Source organism: Dreissena polymorpha, chromosome 5 (genome assembly GCF_020536995.1).
Source record: "Dreissena polymorpha isolate Duluth1 chromosome 5, UMN_Dpol_1.0, whole genome shotgun sequence".
Classification (NCBI taxonomy): domain Eukaryota; kingdom Metazoa; phylum Mollusca; class Bivalvia; order Myida; family Dreissenidae; genus Dreissena; species Dreissena polymorpha.
In genome coordinates this window covers 120,567,709-120,585,140 of record NC_068359.1, presented here as the reverse complement: position 1 = coordinate 120,585,140, position 17,432 = coordinate 120,567,709, and the positions used below count along the sequence as shown (strand labels likewise).

The 17,432-nt window shown below is 37.0% G+C and overlaps 1 protein-coding gene across 5 annotated transcripts in view; it reads left to right on the top strand.

Moving 5' to 3' along the window:
• Nucleotides 1-17,432, top strand: part of LOC127880733 (arf-GAP with coiled-coil, ANK repeat and PH domain-containing protein 2-like) — a 103,746-nt gene that overhangs the window by 59,734 nt on the left and 26,580 nt on the right. For 4 of the 5 annotated variants that reach the window (XM_052428102.1, XM_052428101.1, XM_052428098.1 and 1 more), the window contains 7 exons: nt 4,365-4,462; nt 8,745-8,759; nt 10,475-10,630; nt 11,457-11,571; nt 11,813-11,925; nt 12,389-12,514; nt 13,904-14,065. In XM_052428102.1, coding sequence (XP_052284062.1) covers nt 4,365-4,462; nt 8,745-8,759; nt 10,475-10,630; nt 11,457-11,571; nt 11,813-11,925; nt 12,389-12,514; nt 13,904-14,065 — 785 coding nt within the window. The remainder of the gene's footprint in view (nt 1-4,364; nt 4,463-8,744; nt 8,760-10,474; nt 10,631-11,456; nt 11,572-11,812; nt 11,926-12,388; nt 12,515-13,903; nt 14,066-17,432) is intronic. The other variant, XM_052428100.1, reaches the window with a different exon arrangement.

The window sequence follows — 17,432 nt, the reverse complement described above, 5'->3', positions numbered from 1 at the left end:
GGGGGGGGCATTGTGTTTCACAAACACATCTTGTTTTGTTACAGATGTAGAAGCTATTAAAGTGTGTATTCTTTTCACAAAACTTTTAACAGAGGACGCCTAGGGAAATGCTTCTTTAGATCACTGTATTTGATGGTGCAAATGCAGGAAGCACACATTCAGATTTTGTTACCACATAATGGCTTTGCTTTTTGCTTATTAATGTCTGCACAGTTTTCTTGGCTTAGGAACACAATATAAATGAAAGTATGCAACACTTAACTAGTAATTTATTCTGCAATTTGCATGTTCATGATGATCTATTGTTGTTAATTATTTTACCTGAATGTGGTTATATAATATTACAGAACCAGCATCTTTGTGTGTTTATTTTTGTTTATTCAGTTCACTTTATATCTTAAATAAATAATGGTATATAGGAACATGATAATCATTCAAGCAACCATTTGATATGCTTTCAACTTTTAAAAGCATTTTGCAAATGACAGACACATAAACACGTATATTTCACAATTCGTCATCATGCTTATGATTGTAGGTAAGGTGCAACACAATTTTGAGACTGTAAAGTTACTGTTATCAGTGAAAGTAGGATCAATGTTGATAACTAGGAAAGTTAATAATTATGCTCATGTTAAACTTCCAAATTTCTATTACATGTTTAATATATAAACAAATTAAATGTGATGCTGGGGTGGGGTTATTAGATAGCTATAGTTGTATTCATTTCATGGCAATTATCTATTCAGCTGGTTAGTTTACAGTAAACATACCTAAAATAATTACATTACAAGATTTCTGTAATAATTATTGCATAAACTCTATCTATAATGCCCTCTGGCGGGGTGCAGAAACTTGACAAAAGGAGGGCTTGAACGGGAGAAATCGTGTATTAACAATGCGATTCACGTGCTGTTCAAGCCCTGTTATGTGTTTTTCATATCCATAATCTGGTCCACGCGCAGTTACTTCCCTTTTCCAGCCTTCGACGACTTTCCAAGCATAAATGGGGAACTGAATAAGCACCAGTTTCCTCATGCATGCAGGGATAATGACTATTCTAATCCACTTTTCAAGTTATACCATCTGCACTCTCTTGGCAACAGCTTTATTTTATTGGCAACGTCAATGAAGTTCAAGTTTTTTACTCAACACTTTTAAAAGACTATGCTGTAAATGTAAGTGTTTATGTACCTTCAACGTTCCTGCTGTAAATTCCAAAAAAATTCCTCATTTCTTACTTTGCGCGGCTGCATTTCAACTTTGCATTAATCCACTGTTTAAACACATTTTAAATCGAAAACTGCCTTTCCGAAGGTAAAGCCTCGTCATTTCGGATGATGACCGAGTGAGGCATATGTTAAACACAACCTTGAACTGTATTGAAATAATCAAATTATTTTGTCCATGTCGAATGAACAAAACATATTGTTTTCAATGTTATTTAAAATTATTTTGGTATGTGTGATTTGTTTATGCAATAATAGCGAAAATACACATTTTCTCGGACATGATCATCTGCGGGCGCTCTCAAGATTTTTCGAGCGTCCGCAGATGATCATGCCCTCGAAAACGTGTATTATCCCTATATTATGACATGAAATGGCTTGTAATGATAATTAGATGTTATGAGATTTATTTAGAGCTATTCTGGGCACCAATCATATCTCTGTAAGGAGGTTGTTTATTTTGAGGTCTCCTTTATTACTAAATATTATGATTTTGTTATGGCATTTCAAAGTATTGCCTATGGCTAATTGCTTAGGGTGCGCACCTTTTTATATTCTTTTATCACATTAATACAGAACACAATCAAAATTTCATGGTAGTACCTGCATTTTAATGTTCTTTAAGTATAAACAATTTTATCCCAATAGTAAGTTAACTGATGTATTTGATTGTTTTATGTTTGTTGTTTTTGCCAAGAATAGATTGTTTTATATTACACTGAACTGTGTTTAATATCAAAGGTTATTATTTTACTTTATGCAGCCATTTATAACTCTTTACAAATTTGTAGACATAGGGGGATTATAAATTGTTAGAAAAAGGTAACTAAATTAAGACTTTATGTTGGTATATTGGTACTTCAAAATCATGAAATGAGCTGTCTGCTTTTATTGAATGTATTGACTTTATTGTTCATACCCATTAAAATGTTCTGTTCTCATCAGGGACTGACAAACTTAACCCTTTCACTCATATGAAGCAAAGTGAAAATGGCTTTTGCAACCAGCATAAAACCAGAAGAGCCTGTGTAACTCGCACTCTGTTCAGGTTTTATGCTGTTTTCTGCTCATCAGAAACTAAGGGTAGGAAATAAAGCCTTTAAAACTTGAATTTAGTAAGAAAGGTATTTAATTAAATGTAAGTTTCTAAGGGTTTACAAATGCATCAAAATACGTATCTTAGTGGTAAAGGGTTAATTAACAAGGAAAATAAGCAATGTAGTGACTTTAACTTGTTTACCATGACAATATATGTAGACTTCAATTGTCAAAAGTTATTCACCTTCTTAATGTCTCATAGATCCCATGTCTCATTTTAACCCATTTATGCCTAGCGTCTAGAAAAAGGCCTTGGCAAACAGGGTAGACCCAGATGCGGCGTCTCATCAGGGTCTGCGCTGTTTGCTTAAAGGAATTTCTGAAAGAAATATTTTTAATATAGAAATAAATATACTAGACATCCCTAATTTTGGAAATAAAGTGATCCAATTTAGAAGGATGGGAGAGTCCACTAGGCATAAATGGGTTAATCTAACACTTCCAATGATGGTTTATTGAAGCTCTGACTCTATTTACCTCAATACCACCACACATATAACACACTCAATTATTCTTATGGTAACTCTATAAAATATTACCAAAAATTGAGAATTTTTCTGGGAAATCTGCATGAAGTGTCATCTCATATTAGCCTGTGAAGTCGGCTTATTTGGGACAACAGTTTATGCTTATACATTAAGCCCTGTTTTCCAATAGCCTGTGGAGTCGACTTATTTGGGACAACAGTTTTTGCTAATTCATAAAGCTCTGTTTATCTATAGTCTGTGGAGTCGGCTCATTTGGGACAACAGTCTATGCCAATGCATTAAGCCCTGTTTTCCTATAGCCTGTGGAGTCGGTTTATTTGGGACAACAGTTTATGCTAATTTATTAAGCCCTGTTTTCCTATAGCCTGTGGAGTAGGCTTATTTGGGACAACAGTCTATGCCAATTCATTTAGCCCTGTTTTCCTATAGCCTGTGGAGTAGGCTTATTTGGGACAACAGTTTATGCTAATTTATTAAGCCCTGTTTTTCTATAGTCTGTGGAGTTGGCTTATTTGGGACAACAGTCTATGCCAATGCATTAAGCCCTGTTTTCCTATAGCCTGTGGAGTCGGGTTATTTGGGACAACAGTCAATGCCAATACATTACGCCCTGTTTTCCTATAGCCATTGGAGTCGGCTTATTTGGGACAACAGTCTATGCCAATTCATTAAGCCCTGTTTTCCTATAGCCTGTGGAGTCGGCTTATTAGGGACAACAGTCTATGCCAATGCATTAAGCCCTGTTTTCCTATAGCCTGTGGAGTCGGGTTATTTGGAACAACAGTCTATGCCAATACATTAAGCTCATTTTTCCTAGCCATCTTCTTGAAATAAGTTATTCAACTTTATTAAATAAGCTATTGAAGTATGAGTTATTCTTAAAACAGACCAAAGAATTTTTTTTAAATGGATCCTAGTGTCTGGCTTTTCTAAGGCTCTACAATAAATTATCATTATTTTTATACAGCCATAATTACATTTCTTTGAAGTTCAATGTTGATATATGTGATTTTGTTTACATGATGATTTTTCAGCTTACTTTTTTTATAACAAGTTTGCTGCTTATTTTATAAAATTTTGACAGTGCTAACAATCCCTATTTTGGATGTTAAAGGCCTTTTCTCACTTGTGTGCAATATGTATTTAAATACCATCACCATGAGTGTTAATGTTTTGCAAGCATAGTGAAATTTAATATCCATTAAGAAATGTGTACATTAGAGTTTCAATTGCTGCACTCATTTTGCCCATTACTTTTTTGCCCCAACAAAACTACTGCCATCAATCAAGACAAGCACATTTTACATAGCTGATTCCTTTTGAATAGCATGCTTACATGGGTACTTAAAGGCTTCTTCACATCAAGTGAATTATACTAGAATTATAAAAGGTATATTTCGTTTGCTTCTCTGTTAATTAATGAGCAGCAAACAGCATAAGACCTGAACAGCCTGTGTGTAAGTCATAGACAGTTCTGGTTTTTTAGCCATTTTAAATTTGCTTCTGAGCTGGAAATGGCTAACAGAACAGTTCCCTTGTACTGTTGCAGGTGGTAGGTTTCACAATCCAGCCTGATGATGCAGATGGGGCGCAAATGCAAGGCTACCTATTCAAGAAAACCAAGCACGCCTTCAAGGCATGGGTCAGGTAGGCCGAAATACCTTTTTAGCTCACCTGATTGCTCATGAATGAATGAAATCTTGATCGAGTTTGAAACTGGGTCATGTTGGGTCAAAAACTAGGTCACTAGGTCAAAAAAAGAGAAAAAGCTTGTAAACACTGTAGAAGTCACATTTAGTGCCCAATCTTCATGTAACTTTGTCTATATGTCTGTGTTAATGATATGTTGGTTGAGTTCAAAAGTGGTTCCAGTCCATTGAAAAACATGGCCGCCAGTGGGCGGGGCAGTTTTCCTTATATGGCTATAGAGAAACCTTGTAAACACTCTAGAAGTCACAATTTTTGCCCAATCATCATGAAAGTTAATCAAAACATTGGTTTTATTGATATGTCGGACGAGTTCAAAAATGGTCCAGATCGGTGAAAAAACATGGCCGCCAGTGGGCGGGGCATTTTTCTTTTTTCTCTATATGTATTTAGTGAAAACATGTGAACACTCTAGAAGTCACTTTTTTTGCCCAATTTTCATGAAATTTGGTCAGAACATTTGTTTCCTTGATACGAGAGTTGAGTTGGAAAATGGTTCAGGTCAGTTGAATTACATGGCTGCCGGGGGGGGCAGTTTTCTTATATTTATATAGTAAAAAAAGGCTTGTGAACACTCTAAAAGTCACATTTTTTGCCCAATCGTCATGAAACTTGGTGAATAGATTTGTTTTATATATATCTCAGATGAGTTTGCAAATGGTCCAGATAGGTCAATAAACATGGCTGCCAGAGGGGTGGGGCAGTTTTCCTTATGTGACTATATAGAGAGAAACCTTGTGATCGAACACTATAGAAGTCACATTTTTTGCCTTATCATCGTGAAACTTAGTCAATACATTGGTTTTATTGATTTCTTGGACAAAGTGGAAAATGGCTCAGATGGGTGAAACACTTTTTAGCTCACCTGATTGCTCAGGTGAGGTTTTAGGATTGGTCTTTGTCCGCTGTCCGTCCGTCCACATTTGGTTTGTAAACACTCACATTTCTCAAGCATTCTTTATCAAAGTTGCTGAAAGATCTCAGTCAAGTTTGATGATGAGCAAAATCACATAATTAATGCCATAATTATTGCCCTTAGATTGTCCAAATTTTCATTATATTATACAAAATCCTTGCAAGCAAGTAAGTTTGATGTTTTGGGGATCAACTCAAAATATAGGTCACCATTTCAAATCTTACAAAAACAAAAACACTCCCTACGCCAGAGTTTTGGTTCAATAATGATGAAACTTGACCAGGATGTTTGTCTGGTCAATATCTAGATCATGTTTGACATTAGGTAAAGATTGAATGAACCGACTCCTCTCAGGTGAGCGAACAAGGGCCATTTTGGCCCTCTTGTTATTGACCCCTACCGGTTTCACCGGAGGGGACTCATGGTTTGTGCTCTGTGTGTCTGTCTGTCTGTCTGTCTGTCTGTCTGTGAGTCTGTCTGTCTGTCACACTTTTCTGGATCCTACGATAACTTTAAAAGTTCTTCATATTTTTTCATGAAACTTGAAACATGGATATATTGCAATATGGAAATTATGCACGTCATTTAATTGTGTTCCTTCATCAAAAATTCTGGTTGCTATGGCAACATATAGACTAGATGCTGCTGAAAATAGTGTTTTTCTGGATCCTGCAATCACTTTAAAAGTTCTTCATATTTTTTCATGAAACTTGAAGCATGGATAGATGGCAATATGGACATTATGCACATCATTTCATTTTGTTCCTACGTCAAAAATTCTGGTTGCTATGGCAACAACAAAAAAATCCGACAATGGTGGAATTTCTGACAATGGTGGAGCCGGTAGGGGACATATATTGCTTGGCAACAGTCTTTTTAGATCATGGTATGTTGGATGTGTTTGTGGTCAAAACCAATCCATGACTGTAGTTTGCATAAACCATTCTTGATGAAACCTTGGAATAGCTGGCTTTCAATGAGTCTCAGACCTAGCTTGTGATTCCATGTGGGGCTATTCAAGTTCAAGGCCATGGTTACAAATTGTAGAAACATGATTTCTGCACAATAGGTTAAGTTAGGTTGCTGGTATTAGATTGTAATTCTATGTGTAAGTATTTAACATGCAGGAACAAGTTGGGATGACAGGGTAAGATGGGCCAATGTCACTGTTTCTCAAAGTAGAAAAATAGTTTCTGCTCAATAACTTTAGTAATGTAAAAGACATTGATTAGAAGTGTGTGTATGTACACTGTAACTCCAATATAGCGCGGTCAGTGGGGTCCAAGCTGCGAAACAGCGTTATAACGGATCCGCGTTATAAGTTTTGAGCTCATTTACTGCAGGGCGCTATAAAAAAACAGGTATAGAATAGCCTATAATATAGGTCATGTGTATTGCCATGCTGTGTTGACGCAAATACATGCATATAAACCGAATCGTAACGATAACAGTATACATACCGCTTTTCTTATGTGCACATTTATCCGATCATCCAATAAAATTGCAACATCACTTAAAAAATAATAATCTTGTACATTAATGACGATATATGTTTAAGAAATTCGTAAACACAACCGTACGCATAAATGCCATTTTCAGAAGTGTTAAGAGTACAGTGCATTATGGGGCAGAGCTTTCATTTGACGAGCGACTTTAAATTTAGATTGAATGCAATACGACTCATGTACAAAAAATTGTTTTATTGCGTTATACGCATGCAAAAAACGTGTTTCCCGGGGACTTTCTGATACCGCGCGAAAATGAAAGTGAAACTCTGTTAACAATTACCGGTACACTGCGTTCGCATGTAAATAAATCGTCTGCATTATTTAATTTCTTAAACACGAACTGAAAGATTAAATGAGATAATACTAGAATGATAATGGAATGACAGAAAAAGTTGTTTTATACTGTGCGCAGTATATTTCACAGCCGCTCATTTAATATAGTCAAACTACAACCATATCAAAGTAAGAATGTTTCAATCATTTTGAATTACTTTAATTGTATAACTATCCCGCTTGCACTTAACTTATTGAAATTATTGCACTGAACCGCTCTGATGAGGAATACATGTAATAAACACTGACACGCGAGTTTTTCACACCTTTGTTGACATTATACATTAGATTAACACCAATTGGCTGTCGGTGTTGTTTAACCTCGAGGCGATTAAAATCGGTTCAACGGAAGGTTGAATAAAGCAATCAACATGTGATTGCCGCCATCTTTGAATTGTCTGAAAATACATGAAGTTGCATAATACTGATTTGAATCAGAAATCAAATGGAAGGTTGGAGAAAAAATGGGATCCAAGCACCCCCCGCGTTATATTGGATTCAGCGTTATAACGGAGCGCGTTATATTGGAGTTACAGTGTATATAGATTACAGGCAGTCTCACCAGGTTGGGATTTCATTTCATTTTGGTCAAGGTCACGGTCACTGTTACTTAAAATAGGAAGATGTTTTCCACTCAAAATTTTGACAGGATTGGTTTATGGACGTTTCGGGCCACTACCAGTTCGTGCCACTAATATTTGTGTTGAAAAGGGATAGACGTTTTGTCCCACTGATAATATATAGGCGGATAGGTGTTAATAATTCTGTATAGGTGTGAATCTTTAGGGGATGTATATTAATGTAGTAAATTTCAAGACAACACTGTTATAATTATATATAATTAAAATTGAAATGCATAGTTCATTATGTTCAATAAATATCAAACATGAAGTGTTGTTTTATTTTATTCATTATGTGTATTAACTATTTTTAAACATAGTTTTAAAGAATGAATGAACAGTATAACAATTTATCCAATAAAGATATAATAAAATGACGTTGGTAATTTACTTTTAGAAAGCTTATGCTTTACAAGCGACTGGCAAACGATCAATTTGCAACATATTCCTTAAGTGATTTGCAAACACCAGCTTTACCAAAGTTTGTGCTGTTGTAATTTTTGTATATGTTTGTGTACTTGTGTCTATATGTGTATAGAAACATTTTGAAATATATTTATGTATTCACTTTCGATAGTGTTTAATGTATAAAATAAAAAGGTATTATAAATCTTAAAATGAAAGAAGACGTCTCTTTCAGTTCCTTTTATTGTAAATATTGTATGTAATCACTTTTGTTATTGTTAATGAATTATGTAAAACATTTAAAGTCTAAAACTGAATTACATTTTGTTTATGTATTATATTTAAATATAAATCTTGAAATCGCTTGAAATGCGTGTAAAGAATACATTTAACCTTAAAATAATCATGAAATAAAACAATGTTGTTTTTGCCTTGCACAGAGGTGACTATCAAAGGTGCGAAAGTTTCCCATTATATTAATGCACACCTAATATACGGTATTTTCACACCTATCAGCCTATATATTATCAGTGGGACCAAACGTCGAATGCCTTCGTACACAAATATCATTGGCACGAATTGGTAGTGGCACGAAACGTCCATCACCCACAGGATTTGCACTTGCATTCTGTGTGTAGGTATCTAACATTAAGACCTTGGTTGCTATTACCTTGATGCCAGTTGAGTCAAGGACAAGTTCACCATTATAAGAAGTAGATATGAATATAAACTCTCCTTTTGTGTTCCAGGTAACCTCTCATTGTATATACCTGTAAATCACTCTAACCATAGCCACCACTCTGTGATCATTACAATTCTATGAAGGCACCCTAGCAACCTTTTGATTAGTTCATATCTTCCTATCTATCTGTTATGTCATAATGTTTTCTAAGAATACCTTAAATGTTTGTAATATTTTTTAATAATTCAATAAAATTTATATATGGATTTTTTATTTAAAGTTGATATTTTGATAATTGTTGGCATTTTATTTTACATATGTAGCAAATTTAGCTAAATCTTTACCCTTTTTTCAAACTACCTATAAAATTAACATTTTTTAACCAAAAAGATTATTTTTTTTAAAGAAAAAGAAAAAGAAAATATCAGATATTGGTCAGAATTTTAAAAATAAGTGGGCGGTTGAAGTTTTAGGAATTGAAACTATCAAAAAGAAGGATGAACTGAAATATTATTTTTAAATATTGTTTGTGCTAAATTTGAGGCGTCTTCTTAAGCAATTATAAGGAGTTCCTGACCAAAAGCAAGGTAATAATTTAAAATCATTAACGTATTGGTGTACAACAAGAAAGTGACAGAATAGCTGAGGAAAATATAAGAATTTTGACAAAAACTTGTCTGGTGAAATTTTCCAAGTGGTTACGGAAATCACAGATCGTCGGTTTCGGAGAAAACAACATGTCACGGTTTTCGACAAACAATATGACTGCACCCAAAGATTTTAATGTTACTGACTATTGCTGGCAATATATCTGCACAGTTCTTGATTTCCATAACCGCTTGGTAAATGTAAGCAGACACAAAATGTGTATGTTTTCCGCAAATATTCTACCTGTTTCTTGGTATACTAGTATACCAATTAATAAATGATGTTCAAGTAAGAGATCATTGATTTCAGTCAGGAACACTGTTTATAATCGCGAAAACAAATATTCCAAACTTTTTGGTTTATAATTTGCATGTTGTACATAACTTTCATGCAGCATGATATTGAATCTTCTGGTAGATTAGTGTTTGAACTTTCTTGATTTGGTGATTTGGGACTGTTTAATCTATAAAAAAAAGAGCACTTTAAGAGCTCTTTAACGTTATTTAGACCCATGTAAAGCGAGGTAATAAAGAGCAACTTTTTGTTTACAACTCATAATGTAACGTCAAGAGTTGCCTCTCTTGTTGGTTCTTGCTTCCATGGTATCCACATGTTATGTTTGTACTTACTTGTTACCATGGTTACAAATCTGTATGCTAAATACAACAGAACCATGCTACCAACAATGTTAACAAGGTAAATACTCTGTATAGATCTGTGTAACTATAATAAATATTCTCTAACCATGTTAACAAATCTGTAAGCATTTTAACTTATCCATGACCATGATACTAATTCAATTTTCATGGTGCATACACTGTATCATTGTACCCACTTCAGGCGCTGGTTCACAGTGGAGGACAACCAGCTCCGCTACCAGAAGCGCTCCAAGGACAAGGAGGTCACAGTGATGGAGGAGGACCTGAGATTGTGCACCGTGAAACCTGCCTATGACATAGATAGAAGGTTCTGCTTCGAGGTCCTATCACCAACCAGGTCAGTAGGTGTATTTGATGCTGTGAACAACCAGGTGAGTAGGGGTATTTGATGCAGTCAAAATGTTTGTTGCCCTGGTAAAGTGCAAAACTCTTGACCCAGGAGGACCGATTTGTGTGCTTGGTATAATAAACACACTGAAATTATCGATGGATATTGACACGGAGTTATTCACGCATGACTTATTCAAAACCGCGTGAATCTTTGCTGCTTTTGGGGGCATTCTCTGATACTAGTCGGCTAAGAAGTTTGGTCAAGGGGCAATTAAGATGTTATTAATAAGGGCAAATGGCAGTTTTTGCCTTTGAAAAGGGCAGAGTAGTGCTTAAGAAAGGCGGCATGGCACAGCGCCACGCAAAAACAGGGAAAAACACTAACTTGTATTCGATGTTACATAGGTGTTAAGAAGATTATTCATATTGAGTCCAATATGGATCTTATACAAGGCAATACAAGTTATTGTGTATATCTTGAATGGTATAGCATACTGTGCCTAGCAAACATGTAAAGGGACTTGTTCACAGTGTGTTGAAATGGCAATTTATAAAGTAATTATCATGTATTCAAAAAAGAATTTATACATTATAACACTCTGGTTGTGGCATAGAGGTTATGGTGTCTGCCTAGCTACCGGTAGCCCAAAGGTTCGATCCCCACTGTGGGAGCATTCTTCAGATCTTCCCATAGACACCAAGTACTGGTTCTAGGCCCAGGAAATGGACTCGAGAGCGTTTTAAACAAGCCTTATGCTTTCTATGCAATCCAGCTAATATATATCAGTTTAAACTAATAACACTCCTGGCCAAGAGAAATGTTTATCCCACAGGAGCCACATGTTACAAGCTCACACGGAGGAGGAGTTCCAGGCGTGGGTCAGTGCAATACAGTCCGGGGTCACAAGGGCGTTCAGAGAGGCTGAGAGAAAGCAGATGGAGAAAGAGGTGGGAAACTTACTTTGAACAAACAATATTTCTTACAGAAATTCCTTTAAGCAAACAGCGCAGACCCTGATGAGACGCTGCATCATTCAGCGTCTCATCTAGGTCTATGCTGTTTGCCAAGGTCTTTTTTCTAGACGCTACCCATAAATGAGTTAAGCAAGGCTTATATGAAGAATTTATGAATAAAAAACTTTAAGGTGTTTTACCGTTGACTTATGCTTGACTTTCCCCTTCCGTGTAGGATGATGACAGCAGCAGTAGGAGCACGACCCGAACCAACTCATCAACAGAGCTGGCCACTGTCTCCACAGAGAGCCCTGCCCCTGCACCACCCAAGAAGAGCAAAGGACAGCTGTAAGTGGCTCTTGGCCAACAATTGTGGTGTTGTGTTTGTTTTTGTTGCTTGGTATACATTGCATAATATTTTGGTGCTCATAGCGTAGCTGTAGAGTTCTGTACTATGTTTCCCAAGTGTTATTCACTGTCAAACTTCATTACTTGTGTTTGGATAGTTCTATGGCCATTCTTCCCCTGGCTCTGATACTTCTCGAGAACTTGTGAGTAATAGGCATAGGAATGTGAACTTAGTAAAGCTAAATAGGCGTATCCAGAAAAAATGTGAGTAGGACTGTTTACTAAAGGCATTGATTCGACTATAATACTGTTGAAAACATTGAAAATCAAAATTAAAAATATTTTTTTATTATTTCAGAGACCGTAATGTTCAAATGCTGTACTACATTTTTGCATGATTTTAACAGATTTTCTGGTACAACTTTCATGAGTCCTGTCATTACCTGTGCTCATTCTGTTTCAGTCAGCGAGAGCAGCTTTACAAGATACCTGGCAACTCCAAATGCTGTGACTGTGGAGCCCCAGACCCAGCCTGGACCAGCATCAACCTGGGCATCACCCTGTGTATAGAGTGCTCTGGGATACACAGGTACGTGTATAGAGTGCTCTGGGATACACAGGTACGTATATAGAGTGCTCTGGGATACACATGTATGTGTATAGAGTGCTCTGGGATACACAGGTATGTGTATAGAGTGCTCTGGGATACACATGTATGTGTATAGAGTGCTCTGGGATACACAGGTACATGTATGGAGTGTTCTGGGATACACATGTATGTGTATAGAGTGCTCTGGGATACACAGGTACATGTATGGAGTGTTCTGGGATACACAGGTACGTGTATAGAGTGCTCTGGGATACACATGTATGTGTATAGAGTGCTCTGGGATACACAGGTACATGTATAGAGTGCTCTGGGATACACAGGTATGTGTATAGAGTGCTCTGGGATACACATGTATGTGTATAGAGTGCTCTGGGATACACAGGTACATGTATAGAGTGCTCTGGGATACACAGGTATGTGTATAGAGTGCTCTGGGATACACAGGTACGTGTATAGAATGCCCTGGGATACATAGGTACGTGTATAGAGTGCTCTGGGATACATAGGTATGTGTATAAAGTGCTCTTGGATACACATGTATGTGTATAGAGTGCTCTGGGATACATAGATATGTGTATAGAGTGCTCTGGGATACACAGGTACATGTATAGAGTGCTCTGGGATACACAGGTACGTGTATAGAATGCTCTGGGATACACAGGTAGGTGTATAAAGTGCTCTGGGGTACACAGGTACATGCAAGAGTGCGCTGGGATACACAGGACTTGTATAGAGTGCTCTGGGATACACAGGTACGTGTATAGAGTGCTCAGGGATACACAGGTATGTGTATAGAGTGCTCTGGGATACACAGGTATGTGTATAGAGTGCTCTTGGATAAACAGGTATGTGTATATAGTGCTCTGGGATACACAGGTATGTGTATAGAGTGCTCTGGGATACACAGGTATGTGTATAGAGTGCTCTTGGATAAACAGGTACGTGTATATAGTGCTCTGGGATACACAGGTACATTATATAGTGCTTCGGCATACACAGGTAAGGACATCACCCTGTTTATAGAGTGCTCTGGGATACGCAGGTAATTGTATAGAGTGCTTTGGCATACACAGGTATGTTTATAGATAACTCTGGGAAAGACGTGTATGTGTATAGATTGCTCTGGGATACAAAGTTAATAGGTCATTCAATTTTATTAAGTTAAATGATCTCAATGAAGTGTGTAATTCCACATTATCTTAGATGTTTCATCTAATTGAAAACATGGTCTTACCTCTGTAAAACTGGATACTTCTAGATAATTCTTTCTAAGTAAGTAGTCAGTCTATATGTTTGACTCACTGTACTTTTTGCAGGGGTTTTGGGTTCATGTGTTCAAGGTGCAATCACTTATGTTATTTGTTGTAGGGGTTTTGGGGTCCATGTGTCAAAGGTGCGATCAATCACGCTGGATACCTGGGAACCAGAGCTGTTCAAGGTTATGTCTGAGCTGGGAAATGATGTCGTCAACCGGATATATCTAGTCAAAGTAGACCAGTCCTTTACATGTCCAACACCTGAGAGCAATAGGTATGTAAGAATTAGCACAGTTGTGCCAGGAATATGTGTACACTTTTTAGCTCACCTGAGCGATAGCTCGGAGTGAGCTATTGTGATCAATCAGCGTCCGGCGTCCGTCCGTCTGTCTGTAAACAATTTGTAAACATCTTCTTCTACTAAACCATTGAGCCAATTTCAACTAAATTTCATGTGGAGCATCCCTAGGTCATTGGACAAAAGAATTGTTAAAAAAAATTTGATCACATAACCAAGATGGCCGCCATGACCATATATGGTAAAAACCTTAAAAATCTTCTTGTCAGAAACCGCTCATCAGATTTTCAAAAAATTTCACAGGGATGACCTTTGAAGGCTCCCCTGAAAAAGTTGTTCAAAGAAATTTGATTCGTCAAAAAACATGGTCGCAGGAGCTCGTTGAACTTTGCATGTTTATTCGTTTTTGTCTATTTTGTGAAAACTTTCAAAAATCTTCCACATTTTTTGTCCGATCCTTTCCAAATTTGCACAGTGTCTTTATATCTATGAGGACACGAACCCTACAAAAAATGAGCATTATTGGTCCATGAAGTACAGAATTACCTCCCCTTGAATTGAGAAAATGGTGTTTATGCAATAAAGTCCAAATTTTTCATCCAATTCTTTCCAAACTTGTTTATATATCAGATTAAAGAGAATAAAATTTTCTTTATTATGGTTTTTCTTTCATGAAAATCCATAAAGGATAAGTGTTATTAATCGTTGCTTAATTAATGAACAATGCGAATTATTATCCCCACGCTTTTTGAAAAAAAGGTGGGGATATTGTGGTGATCTCCGCCGTCCGTCCGTCCGTCCGTCTGTCCGTCCGTCCTGGCCACTATCTCCTCCTACACTAAAAGCACTAGAACCTTGAAATTTACACACATGGTAGCTATGAGCATATGTGCGACCCTGCACTATTTGGAATTTTGATCTGACCCCTGGGTCAAAAGTTATAGGGGTTGGGGTGGGGCCGCGTCAGAAATTATCACTCATTTTTTTAGGTTATTTTACATTTACTTCTTTATTTCTACACCGATTCACTTCAAATTGATACTGGACCTCACCTATGACAATACGGTCAATCTCAACCATGCATGGCCCCATTCCCAACCCTGGGGCGCCCCGCCCACATAGGCCACACCCACCAAAAATTTCCATTTACTATAATTTTTTCATTTCTACACGGATTCACTTCAAATTGATACTGAACTTTTGTTATGACATTAGGGTCAATCTCAACTATGCATGGCCCCAATCCCAACCCTGGGGCGCCCGCCCACATAGGCCACACCCACCAAAAAATTCCATTTACTATAATTTTTTCATTTCTACACGGATTCACTTCAAATTGATACTGAACTTCTCTTATGACATTAGGGTCAATCTCAACTATGCATGGCCCCATAACCAACCCTGGGGCCCCGCCCACATAGACCACACCCACCCAAAATTGCCTTTACTATAATTTCTTCATTTCTACACCGATTCACTTCAAATTGATATTGAACTTCTCTTATGACAATACAGTCAATCTCAACTATGCATGGCCCCATTACCAACCCTGGGGCGCCCCGCCCACATAGACCACACCCACCCAAAATTGCCTTTTACTATAATTTCTTCATTTCTACACCGATTCACTTCAAATTGATACTGAACCTCTCTTATGACAATACGGTCAATCTCAACTATGCATGGCCCCATTACCAACCCTGGGGCGCCCTGCCCACATATGTCACACCCACCCAAAATTGCCTTTTACTATAACTTCTTCATTTCTACACCAATTCACTTCTAATTGATGATGAACTTCTCTTATGACAATACGGTCAATCTCAGCTATGCATGGCCCCATTACCAACCCTGGGGCACACCTAGGTCAAACATTCGGCGTGGGGATACGCGTCCGCCTCTGCCGCGCCATTTCTAGTCGGTATTGATTTTTTTCCTGACATGCCGTCCCAGATATTAACCGCTTTCAGCTGTAGACTGTGCATCAATACATCGCCGTGTTATTGACCTGAAAAATTCATACGCAGTCGGCATTAACACCGGTCATCGAGACAAATTACTGATGTGAAAACAAATCGTACATCGTAGAGGATTAAATAAACAATTACATCTGATTAAAGATTGCTGCCGATTTAAATCAATTTGAGTACTTTTTGCGTATATTTGATGCCGAATGGGAAGCTGTGTTTAGACTTAAGTTGAGAAAAATGGCAACGAGATACTTGCCTGTTGGTAGCTAAAGAAACTTCAGCGTACAGTTTATAATGGGTGGCCATTCCCCGCTGTAGTCTACGGGCGGGTAGTGAACTGGTTGAGAAAAGTGGAAGCATTGTGGAAAAGCGGTTTGAGAAGTTTGTAAGAAAACCCTGAATTATCAGTCTTGTGGGAAGAAGGCATTGCGTCTCCACGCAGAGGGCCCTTATCACATAAAGAATATAAGAACCATCAAGACCAACCAGGTAGGGTTTTTATTTTTTTTAACTAACACCCCGAATTTGGTCGTATTTTCTGTTGCTAAAGTTTACTGTTTAGGTTGTTTTGCATCAAAAATCGGCAAGATAGATCTAGCAAATTTGCCAATTTTTTTTTATTTATAACGTATGATTCATTGATTGTGAGCTTTTAAAACATTTTGACCTTTGAATAAAGCATAAATAAGGAAAAGAATTTTAACAGTAATTGAAAATACGATCAAATACGCCATTTTTGCTGACTGGGACAGGTCTTTTTTAGTTAAAAAAATGTTTTATTGTCCCCAAGATATGAGCCCAGCAGCAAGAAATGTTGTTTTTTTTACTTTTTGTAAAACAAATATGGGCAACCTACCGTAATCCAAATTCGCCGACACCTTAATTCGACAATGTTCTATTTTTATCGATTAAATGGATGATTATTGTCTTGGAATCATTTCAAAGTAATACAGCCTAGTTTAAAATTATTATTTTGTGCTATTAAACATTCATTATTTCTTAAATTATTGGCTAAATATTGCTTCATGTAACCGTTACATCGTCAAATTTGGGTCACACCAGGATACAATTATTTAGCATTCAAACAACGATTGGGATAAAAACTAGGGGAACCCATGCTGAAATTTTCAATTTTAACTGTTAAGCAGAAGCCACCATACCCAATTTTCTTAGGTGTATGTGGAGGCTTCTGGCAGCATGATTCTGTGAATATAAATGGTGACATTTGATTCTGCATTAATTAAACATGTATTATTGACTTTTTTAAAGTATGTGTGAAAAATATAATTTGTAACCACTGTTACAGGTTTTATCTGGTTCTTCAAAAGCAACACCTGCAGTCGAGTCCATGCCAGACAGAGGGTGCATGTGAA